This window comes from Parambassis ranga, chromosome 19 (genome assembly GCF_900634625.1).
Source record: "Parambassis ranga chromosome 19, fParRan2.1, whole genome shotgun sequence".
NCBI classification, from domain to species: Eukaryota; Metazoa; Chordata; class Actinopteri; family Ambassidae; genus Parambassis; species Parambassis ranga.
This window is the reverse complement of record NC_041039.1, coordinates 4,587,832-4,600,161: the sequence shown is the minus strand read 5'-3', so window position 1 is coordinate 4,600,161 and position 12,330 is coordinate 4,587,832. Positions and strand designations below refer to the sequence as shown.

General features: G+C 40.3%; 1 protein-coding gene across 1 annotated transcript in view; it reads left to right on the top strand.

The window, feature by feature from the left end:
- The window catches only part of LOC114451800 (corticotropin-releasing factor receptor 1-like), a 47,815-nt gene extending 35,939 nt beyond the window's left edge, over positions 1 to 11,876 (top strand). The window contains exons 9-14 of the mRNA XM_028430683.1: positions 1,587 to 1,647; positions 3,887 to 3,959; positions 6,996 to 7,081; positions 7,284 to 7,419; positions 7,625 to 7,666; positions 9,741 to 11,876. Coding sequence (XP_028286484.1) covers positions 1,587 to 1,647; positions 3,887 to 3,959; positions 6,996 to 7,081; positions 7,284 to 7,419; positions 7,625 to 7,666; positions 9,741 to 9,881 — 539 coding nt within the window. The 3' untranslated portion in view covers positions 9,882 to 11,876. The remainder of the gene's footprint in view (positions 1 to 1,586; positions 1,648 to 3,886; positions 3,960 to 6,995; positions 7,082 to 7,283; positions 7,420 to 7,624; positions 7,667 to 9,740) is intronic.
- The last annotated feature ends 454 nt before the right edge of the window (positions 11,877 to 12,330 follow it).

Below are 12,330 nucleotides of genomic sequence, written 5' to 3'. Positions count from 1 at the left end.
TTTGATGTCGGAAGGCTGACATAGTGCAACATATTATTATGTATTATGTATATATTACACCAACACCAAGCGTGATGTAGCTTATAGAATTTCATTCAAAGGCTCACAAACAAGAATGATTAATCAGCAGATTAAGACATTTTATCATGTAAAAAAATCAGGATTAATACATATGGTTGTGCCTCCTTTACCCTGAGACTTAGGTCATATGTTATTAACAGGGCTTAATTATGATCAGGAATTTGAACAACTATCATGCTCAGCTTCAGTGCACAAGGAGAGGGCGGGCCGATAAATTTTCCCCTAAACAATCGATTATGGAATTGCTCTGTTAAACTGAATAAATTAATAAATGACAAGATGGGTCGCCAAATAGGTCATCTGTGTATGTCCAGGAAAATTCAAGGTTAGCACTGCAGGAAAGAGATGTGACTGCACTTGCCGGTGTGTGGCAGGACAGTGGTTTTGGGAGGGTTTGATTTGCTGGTGTCCTATAAGGAATGCGTAACGCCAAAATTGATTAATTGTGTAGCCCTACTGTGAAGTGGCACTTATAGTTAAAGCAGGCATTATTACATTTTTAAAAGCTGCAATCTGCATGCTATGCCATGCTAGCTTCTCTTGTGATTTTTAATCACATTCCTGTCAAGATATTACATTGTATATGAAATACACATATTTATATTAAAATATGTTTTTCACTCAGCTTAATGTTCATTCAGAGACTTGTTTGATCTCCAAACAAGTCTCTGAATGACAGATGCGATTTCGCCCAACAATGGGAAGCCTTTGACTTGATGGAGATACCAGAATCTTGTGTGGCAGCTGGGAAATCTATTGGCGAATCACTAACACCCTGTTTCACACTGTCAAACTGAACTATGTGCTGTTGAGATTAGGTGTATTGTGCCAGCTGGATTACATTTTCCCCCGGGCCAGTGTGAAGCCTCTGCGTGAAAAGGAGATGGCAGCATATTTCAGAACGCCTGTGAAAAAAAAAAAAATAAGATCACATTTTCTTTAGCCTCGCTTAGCTTAGACTCTCTGGCTTCAAGAGTACAAAGATCATTAAGATGAAAACAACAAGAAAAATGAATTTAATGTAATCTAAGGGCTTCAGGAGTGGATTTTTCCTGAGGTTTAACATTTTGCTGATGACAGCAAATTACTAATGAAGTGGAATGTTTCCAGAGATGTGAGGCTTAGATGTGTGACGTGGGAGCTGGATAAGGTCTTCACGCTCCTTAGTGTCATTTAAATGTGAGCAGTGGCTGCTGTCTTTTTGTCGGCTTCTGTAAGTCAGTAAATCACAAGATCACTCTGCAGTATCATCTGCCAGGGTCCGGCTCTTCATTCATTCATTCATAAAAAATAATATTCAGATGGTGACATGTCTTGGCTTGCATCTGTGGATCACAGCACACAGGCAACAATTGCTTCTGACAGAGCTTGGCAGGCGCTGGTGCTGGGAAAAAAAAAGACTAGAATTTCATTTTCCAGCATGAAATCCCTGAAGTGATATTTTCTGATTTGAATAGCAGAGAAAGATGAAAGAATAATCTGTCAATTTGTCTTTTTATTTCCAGGTATACCATTCCCTATAATTGTGGCATGGGCCATTGGGAAGCTGTACTACGACAATGAAAAGTAAGCTCTTTTCACTTTTTTTTTACCCCCTCTCTACCACCTCATACAAGGACAAGGGCAAAGCCAAACCTTATTACATTAAGAAGATGAATGTCTATTAATAACCAGCTGTAATCACATTTGCATTGTACAATATTCTTAATTACACATTAGCCTCGCCGCCATTTTCACTTTAATTAGGAGTGCATGCTCTTTTGTTGTTTTTCTAATTGTATCCAAAACCTGGTACATCTTATTCCCCTACTCACTGTGAGTGACATGTCCCTTCATTACTGTGGACATACAGTGTACACTGTACTGTGTTTTATTTTGATTTCATCCCAGACACACACACACACACCATCCTGCTGCCAGAGAAACTCTCATACAGAATCTACACTAATGGCCAAGTATGTTGACACATAGAATATATATTTGGTTTCTGGGTCCTATTAGCTACGCAGAACAAGTCTGCAGGGGGAAGCCAATAGAGGCAAGATGAACAAATACAAGCAACTTTAAAGCTGAAATAAAAAGTTGCTAAAGAAACAATGGAGTTTGATTGTGCAATGCCGCTGTCGTACTTGCTGCACTCAAAGCGACTGGCTTAATAGAAGTCTTTTTATTTCCATGCTGATGGAAAAGGAACCACTGTAACCATGTCCATAGATAAACTACTCTATAACTTTAATAACTTAATTGACACTGACACATTTCTATACAGGCCACTGATTTCACACTTACACGTCCATATCTGACACGCCCTCACTCTATTCGTTTATACCAACACTCACACCACACACACATTCTTATCTATTGTTCAGTCCCTAGCTTGCAGGCACATGTCAATACACCAATTGCCCACATCAACTGTTTGAGTAGAGCACTAAGGATCCTGAGGGTGTTCACTTGTATTTACCTGTGTGGTGTTTGCCCTCAGATTAAAACAGAGGCTACAGCCAACAATCTGCAGCTAAGTCAGATGTCTTTAAAGCTAAGCAGACAATTTATCACTTACTGTTTCAAAAAGAACACATCAGCATTAGTCTTGCATCTCTTTTCCTCTGTTAGCTCTCAGTAATGAGCACAAACCAGTTTGAAACTGACTCGTGTTCAGGCTTTCTTTATTTTCTATTCTTTGCTTGCTCAGATAGCATCCTCTTTGGTCTGCCATAATGTCGACTAAGAGAGGACCAACCATACATCTTATAGTTAGCTGCCAGCTAACTAAGGTCAAAGCAGCAGATCCCTCTGTGTACTTATCCAAAACACAGTGTTACGTAGTGCTGTGGACCCACTCAGGCTAAGGAGGAGGGGCCAGTCACACTGTTATGAGCTTCCACAGATGATTAATATTCTTTGTTTTAATGCAAAACTGCCTAACTAATTGGTTGTTATCGGATTGTAAAGAGAAGTTACACTAATTTAACAAAAAGAAATTCTTTACCCTACCTTTAAGTCATATAAATGTAAAAACACATCATTCTTTTGCCCTGTTTATTATTATAAAGTTGTACAACAAAAATAGCAACAAGAAAGCTACCGAACAGTTCTATAACAATGCTGGAAAATTGGGAATTGCTGTAGCAATATGTAGCAATACCAGTATTACTGATTACAGCTGATTACTCTGATCTTTAACAGCCCTTATCCAATATTATCTGCTGCCATTGTTTTATCAGCTGTTAAGAAAATGTATCTCTTGTTGCCCAGTGATACAAAACTGCAGTTAAAGAAACAACAGCAAAGCAACTGAAAATGACAACAACACTGAACAATTAAAAGAAACTCGATTAAAAGAAACTACAAAGGACATTGTCATGCAAAACAAACATTTCCAAAGTGATCCATGATCACCACAACGAGATGTAGAATGCTGCAAAGAAACAAAGTTACTACACAGAGGGCCTGTGAGTTTCTGTTGGTTTTATGTCTTTGTCAGTCTGACAGGTTGGGCAGCCTTCAACATGTTTGTGCCCAGAAGCCCATTTTTTTCATAATCTGGCCATGATTAGTGAGGGAACTAATCAGTGCAGCTGGAAGGGAAAGTACAAAGCTCAAATAATTTAAGGTTTATAGTTTATTATCCAGAAGTTATATTTTGGGTAAAGCTCTGACTGGAAAGCATGTGTTTAAGCCCCTGTGCACAAATTAAAAAGATGAATGCCAGCATGCACTGAAAGGGAGGAGATAAGTGACAATATAAATACACCTGCCTGTTGGACCTAAGCATGACTGATTGCTTCTGCTGACATTTCAGGTGCTGGTTTGGGAAGCGAGCTGGCGTGTACACCGACTACATCTATCAAGGGCCTATGATTCTTGTTTTAGTGGTAAGTTTTTTAAATTGTCCTGCATTAGCTGCACAAAAACCTGCTGATACAATTAGTCTTAATTTTGCCTTTAACGTACCTAGCAGGCATGAAAAGCTGGAAAGCTCATCAGATTCTTCATGTCAGAATGATAAATGTGAAACACTTTTTCTATTAACTCCTAAAGCTCTGTGGAATCATGTTTTGGCTGACAACTCTACTGCAGTGTCGAGACTCACAGATATATCTGGACATGTCTGTCATAATCAGCACTACAAATTACACCTAATGTGCTATTGAGCCCATGTCCAAATAGGAGAACTCACTATGAGCAATGTCCGCCCTGTCTCCTGCACCTTCTCCGCCCCTCACTTACTTAGGAGAGTCTCCAGCGGTGAGACTGATCCCCTGTTGTGTTATTAGGGGTTTATATATGTTCAGTCTTGTAGGAAATATCTCTAATGTTGGGTCAATTCCATACCCCTAGGACACCTTTTCATGCTCTTTTTCCATTATTTATCTTCTGTAAATCTGTGTTAAACCAAAAAGCTTTTTGATCTGCCTCCAGCTCTGATTTAAAGGGATAATTTACTGCTGAGGCTGTGTGTACAATTGGAAGGTGTGCTGAACTCATTGTTCTCACAGCTGGCCAGAAGCATCATTGAGATTAAACCATACATTTCAGCATCAGCATTCGTATCATAGCTGTACCGATTTGACTCCTCCTCACCCTGCTGTCTCCTGTGATGCTCGGCCCTTTGGCAGAGCTTGTGTGAAAAATCCTGCAGATTTTACAAATTGGCTGCGGAGCGGTGCAGCTTCACTTATGTCTCGACTGGACTTACCTCTTGGCTGAGCTCCCAGTACTGTCATCGGGCCAGTGACAGTGTAATAACTCCTGTGCTGATTGGTTGGTTGTATTTCTGCTAGTTGTATTGTGGTTTTTATGCTTCTCATACATCTAGCACTATATCACAAAGGAAGTAATTTTTTTACATTGAGGATCACACTGAGGAATTTTTCCTTTTACTGGTGTTTCACAGGAGGAAAGAATGCTTTTGACATTTCTTTTTCCAGTAGCCAATATTTGTTAGCATGGTCATCCATCCTATTTCTAGAATCAGTCTGGTCTCTGTGGATTTGAGTTCCAGGGGGCACACAGATTAAACTCCCTCTGGATGCATTTGGATAGACACAAAACCAATCAGAGAAATGAAGCATGTGACATAGGCAGAGTGACTAACATCAACAAAAAACAGTGGAGTAGGTATGAATTACTGTTGTTGGCTTTGATATTGAGTGAAATCAAAGATGTTATTTGCAATTCTGCACAAATGTATTGAACAAGTCACCAGTGAAGCAGTGTAAAGATAGTGTTTGAGTAGAACTGGCTGTGAAGGGAGGAATTCCAGACCCATTTCACAGTGGGAATGTTTTGTAAAAAATCGCTTCCTAGGGAAACCGACTTTTAATATTCAGCGTGCTACCAATTACTGCATAGTAAAGCATAAAGTATGCTAAACTTGCCTTGGTCTGAACATGTTGACATTTTCTGCTTGTCCTCATCTCAACTCTTAGCATTCACCTAGGTATTGCTAACATGCTATTTTGACAGCTGTGAGTACTGACAGTAGTCATATTTGTTTTTCAAACATCAGTTGTAACAGTATGAGGTGTTTTCTCCCTGCTGTCATGAGACATGAAGAATCATTGAATATCACTGAGGTTCTCTCTGTCTCTGCTCCGTGAGGCTGTAAAAGTGAAAATGTTTGCATGCAGTCATCGTGCATTGTGGCTTTGGGAGTTTACCAATGTCCTACAGTCAATTTAGTCGCTGCCAAGCATGAAGTTTTCAGTTTGCCTGCAGTGTTTGTCAGTAGTAAGATACTTTTAAGCACACCCGACAGCCCTGCATGAACAGAAATCTACGCGACTTTCCTCCTAAAATTATGATGCAACATTACTGTATGAATCCATTTTTAATGGTAACACTGAAGTAGAATTTTTTTATGCTGGACTTCTACTTCAACCCTACATGCCCGTCACATTTTGACGACCACCTCTGCTAGAACTGCTCTCTATGTCCATTTCTCTGCTCAGCTTCAGCGTCAGTCTTGTCCCTGCCGGCTGACCTTCCTTTTCCCTCCTCTCCTCATCAGAGGCATCACATTTCCTTTCCTCCTCTTCTTAGCTGAAAAAAAAACTCCTCTCTTGGAGAGGCACAGTTTCTGTGTCTCCTGTTCGACTCTTCCCTGAAGCACACTTCTGCCTCCTTCAATATCTCTCCGCTGCTTTCCCTGGAAATTCTCCAGTCTTGCTTACAATAGCATGTTCTCTCCGGCTTTTATCTCTTTGCCGAGCGCTTGATCCTGCAGGATCATCGCCAGGTCACCAGAATTTTTGCAGTGTTCCCCCCATCAGGGTGCCGCGGTTCTAAATCTCCTGGCTTTCCTGTCAGTGTCTTCTAACATCAGCAATGATAGGATGTGCTGCTATAATGAATGTTATTAAAATGTTATCATAAGCAGTAATGCATAAGGTTAATGAAGCCCAGCACTGGTTCTGGAAAGATAGCCGTACATCTGTTCAAGCCAAGCCAAGGTCAGGTCAGCTGGCGCTGGAAAGAATTCCAACATCTATTTCTGCTCTTACATTACATCACTTACACCTATTGCTTGAGTTATTGATTTTTCATTGATCAAACTGAAAAATAAAATGTGTTTTTAGCAATATTAAATACAAAGAATGATAAAGCTGGTGCTTTACACTTCTCTCTCTGAGAGTAAATCCTGATATAACTTATCGTCACTGTCATGCAGAAGCTGTTAACACTCAGTGACATGCACCTCAACACCATCAGCACAGTTTATTTTGAGTCACTGGCATCCTGCTGCTATAAAGAGCATGGGGAGAAACAACCAACCAGAAAATATGTATCTAAACTAAGATTTATTTAAAACCCTACATGCAATGCTGACAATAGTTAATAATTAAAAGGTATGTAAGTGGAACATAAGCAGGAACTGTGTCATATTCCCATGTTTAATTTTCCAACAGATCAATTTCATCTTCCTCTTTAACATTGTGAGGATCCTAATGACCAAACTTCGAGCCTCCACAACATCGGAGACGATTCAGTACAGGTGAGTTTACTCATCTCTGCTGCACCTGCCAACACAGAAGCTCAGGAAATACCACCGTATGCAAACACATTCAATTATTCATGTGTCATCCTCAAGTAGCAGAGCGCGGTAAGGAGGATATCCGGGCATGTGTGGGGTTGGGAGGCGGGGGGGGGCATCATCTCTGTCATGGCTGTCTAATCTGTGAACTCCGTCTGTGCAGGAAAGCGGTGAAGGCGACTCTGGTGCTTCTTCCTCTCCTGGGAATCACCTACATGCTGTTTTTTGTCAACCCAGGAGAAGATGAGATCTCTCAGATCGTCTTCATATATTTCAACTCCTTTCTGGAATCCTTCCAGGTGACAAACCAAACATATGTGTCATACCCTGTTTGTGTGGGTGGATGTTTTATTTTTTTATATATAAATATAAGGTCCCAGTAATAGAATGAGCGGACTGTGAAATTCCTATGTGGAGATGATTGAATAAGCGTGTGTGATTAAAGCCGGATCAGGACGTTGATGTTTTTAAACCTGTTTTTTTTTTCATTATGTTTTCGCGCAGGGCTTCTTTGTGTCTGTGTTTTACTGCTTCCTGAACAGTGAGGTAAGCAGATTCACATTGGCTTATTGATTTAACTTTTTATACTCCGCCCCACCCAACTGCCTTTAGACAATTATTTATATTTCCCTCTCTCCAGGCTTTGTCACTCACCGTTTTGGGGGCTGTTGCTGTGTGTTAGTGTGGGGAATTGAGTGATAAATCTTGAAGCACTTATATTTAGGGCACAATTAAGACTTGTCATGTACTGACATAAGTGACATCACTCTCTACGCTTTATGACAATGTCAGCCCTAATTTGGTTCCCTAGAGAAATCAGGGGTGAAACCCTCTGAAAATAGAAAAGTGTTGTAGAAAACTTAAAGTAGCAGTGTGAAGAATTTACTGACATCTATTGGTGAGCATGTTTTAACCCGCCAGATACTTTCCTCTGTTTCTTAGCATGCATGAGAATCTAGTCTTGGCTATGTGTCATTTTATTATCAGCTGATGCTGAGAAAGGGCTGCTTATAATCTCTAAGTGTGCAGATTAATGGAGCCATTAAGCTATCCAAAGTTTCAGTCGATACCCTTATTGCTGAATGGACCATAATGGTGCCACCTGAGCCAGAAACCAGGTGCCCAGGTAGCCCTGCAGGATCATAATCTGATGTTTCAGCTCAGTTTAACTCTAGAGGTGAACATGATATAGCAGAATATCGTACATGTTGTTCCTTGACCTGAGAGTGGATGTAATATCAGCTGCCCTTTGGTTACCACACTATGGCAGCCAGCTGGATGATAAATGAGTATCTCATCATGATCCATGTTGTAGTTCCAACAAGGGGCTTAACCAGCATGTGTAGCTTACAAAGGATATTGATTTAGTGTTTTGTTACGGGCTGAGGGTAGCAGGAAGAGCATTGTGGGGAGAGAAATGTAACAGATGAAGAAAGGATTACCTGCGGTCACATTCAGGAGAAAAAGGAAAACATTTAGCTATGTAGCTAAAGTCCAAAACACAAGTCACAAACTGCTGCTTAATGTGCTGATGGACAAAGCTGTAAATGTTACAGTGTGTTAAATGAGGTGCTGGTATTTTTATGTGGAGCAGTTTTTTTTTACTGTGTTGTGATTACAGAGACAACAGAAAGACAGCACACAATTGATTTTAGGAGCGGAGGAGCGAGCCAGAGTGCATTGTAATCATCATTACACATGATTTATAGCACACTGTCACATACACTCATTCACATTTCGCTGTTTACAAAACATATAAAAAGCATGAGATCAGACCTGTAAACTCAATGTGGACAACAATTTATGCCAGGGAAAGAAGGCTTCATTTAAAGTAAAAGTTTTCATTTAAAATAGCTGGGACCCTGCACTGCAGGACAAAGCGGCTTCGGATAATGGATGGATGGATAATTCCAGTTTACTTCAGCCATAGTGCAAATGAAACAGGTCTCATATATCAGCTAAAACACAAATAGATGGAGAACTGTACAACCAAAACAAGGCATATTTTTTCTCCAGATAATAACAACCAATAATAATAATAATAATAACCAGCACAAGGCTGCAGTTTTCTCTCACATAGAGTTTCCAAGTTAGACATGCTGCTACTATATAATAAGAAGATATATAGAAGATAAAGAATATCAAGGGCTTTGAGTAGGACCAACATTAGGAGGATATCTATTGGTAGGACGCCAGAAAACAACGGAATTTAACCCTTCCTGCACTCAATGAGAATCTGTTTTTATTTTTTTTTTGGATCAAATTATTGGTGGGGACAATCTAGACATTGCTGAACATTGGTTGGGACGCGTCACCGCCGTCCATGCTAAAACTATCATCATATATGACAAGTGAAGAAGAGGTAGACAGGACAGAGAGGATGATAGAGTGGATGTGGATCCAGTGAAGTGTTACCATATTATTATTAGACCTCACGTACAAACCTTTCTCAGTACTATAACAGCTTCTTATCACATTTATTTTTAACAGCAACTCCAAAACAACATTGGTCAGCCTCTCAGTAAACAGTGTCAGTGTAAATAAATTAAATCAGCACCAGCTTAGGAGCGCCATCAATCAGCTGACACAGCTCTTATTTATTGTTGTTTCTGTTTGACAGGTGCGCTCAGCTGTGAGAAAGCGGTTCCACCGGTGGCAGGAGCAGCACTCCATCCGAGCCAGGATGACCCAGGCTATGTCTATCCCCACTTCACCTTCACGGGTCAGCTTTCACAGCATCAAGCAGTCCACGTCGCTATGAGAAAAAGCAACCAGTTTTGTCCTTGGATGTGGAGAAAGCTCCAGCTGTCATTGTCATCATTTTCTACCACATCACTGGAGTACACTAAAACACTTTCTGAGCTGGGACTACAGAGCCAGAGAGAGAGAGAGACAGACTGAATCAGTCTCCCAAACCTCAGGAGGGACATTACACAGACTTTCTGCAGAAAATGGATGGAGACAGGGGAAAGGACACTGCAGACTTTTGTGAAACGAGAGGTTAGTGGATCAAAAGATGACCAAGCTGATCTGTGTGTGTCTGCAATAGACACTGTCTGTTGTATTTCCTGCTGGCACACTTTCTTTCCTTTTTGCTATCATTATCATCATCATCATCATCATAAGTGATCATCATGGAGCTCATGCCGCTGGACTGCACTGAACTGGATTCCATCCCAGCGGACATCAGACTGCTCTGGGGGGGCAGTGACTAAGTTATTACATTTTTTTTTTAATTTTGCTGTCACAAACGGCTGTCTGGTCACCGTGTTTGTTAATGAATTTGGTGTTGTGCTATATCTTCCTCTGTTCTCAGCTTGGTGCAGTCGTGCTACTCTCATCAACTTTCCAGAAAGGTTAAACAACATTCCATAATTTCTGCCTGAAGAGTTTTGTTCCAGAATAACACATCTGACAGGGAAAGTACAAAATTATTTGAATGTAGTTAAATATAGATGTACAGGCTCTGGATTTGGAACTGGTAAAGATGGACATACATTTGTACAGACCTGATGCTGAAAATGAATCAGTCTAATTCTGGAAGCATCATTTATACCATGCTTAGGTTGTGTTGTTATTATTTTTATTATTATTATTATTGGCCTACTGTAAAGGGGGTGTAACAGGGCCAAAGCTTAACCAAAATTAATATACAAAATGTATATTTATTAAAGGCTGTGTTCAGTCACAACCCAATTGCATGGCCTGTAAGACGTATATTTATTATTTACAAGTGGGACACACCCTGCCTACATTGACCCATTATAGACGGTATGTAACTATGGGCAGAGTGTCCGTGACATCAGAGCATCTGTGACATCACAAGTCTCTGCTGAAGATTCCAAATGTTGCCATGTTGGCAATTGTCACATTCCTCCTAAACTCCAAATACAGGCAAAGAGGTGGAGCACAGGTGGAGCTGAGGCAGGCAGGAAGTCACAGAAGCAGGAAGCCATCAGTCTGCACCTGCCTGTCACCCAAGGTGGTCACACAATCCTCCTCTAAAGCTGGACATTAAGCCAGCCCCTAGAGGCAGGCAGGGTGAATTTTAATTCTTAACACTTCTGCAAGGGCCTCAAGAGGGCCCCAGAGGTCGCTGCTTGGAACACAACCATAGAAATTATTGTATTTATTCATGGCATATTTATTATAAATAATATCTGACATTATTATTTTTTGTTGTATAATAATTTGTCTAAACCGCAACATTAAAGACAGAACGTATGGACAGAAAGACTTAAAGCAAACAACGCATGCTCAATTGAGCTACAGTGGCGATTTTAGAAGTTTTCTGAGAGACTTTATGTTCACTGTGTTTTGAAACAAAACTCTTCAGCTGATTAAAGAGACTTAATATTGTTGCCTCTCTACCAGCAAGAGCCGGACAAAGGAGGATTCATCCAATCAGGACAGGAGCTCACTCTTGTATCTACCAAGTGACTTTTTTTGTAGCGTTGGGTTGACTTGAAGAGATGACAGTAACATTGTTTACTGATTAACTGTACATATATATATGGTATACATATATATATATATATATATATATATATATATATATATACCAGAGGGAGGTTGTCACAAATATAAACCAAAAAGTAAAACACACACATATACACAAACCACACACTGTAAATCATATGGGCACGTTATCCATGTGATCAGCAACTCACAGTCCACATTCCTACAATACCAGTATGCCTAGCACCTGTGCATTTTTATCAACTGCTGTTTAAATGTACAGTTGTGCTCATAAGTTTAGAATTTAGGATTTGAACATTGAATATGAATGATAACAAAAACTTTTCTTTCACTTTCACACAAGCTATTTATTATCAATCAACAGTGTTTACTCTTTTTGAATCTAATCAGACGTTTACATACCCTGGCCTGATAACATGCACACAGGTTGATACAAATGGGTTTGAATGGCTATTAAAAGTCATCTGTTTGCTTGTAATTAGTGTGTGTAGCAGTGGTAGAGCGGGTTGTCCAATAACCAGAAGGATGGCGGTTCGACCCCAGCTCCTCCCTAGTCATTGTTGTTAGTCCTTGGGCAAGGCACTTTACCCACATTGCATCCAGTGCACTCACTGGTGTATGAATGTGTATAAATGAGTCGGCGGTGGTCAGTGAGGCTGTAGGCGCACCTTGGCAGCCACGTCTCTGTCAGTGGCTACATCTGTAGTTTACCACTGCCACTGTGTGAATGT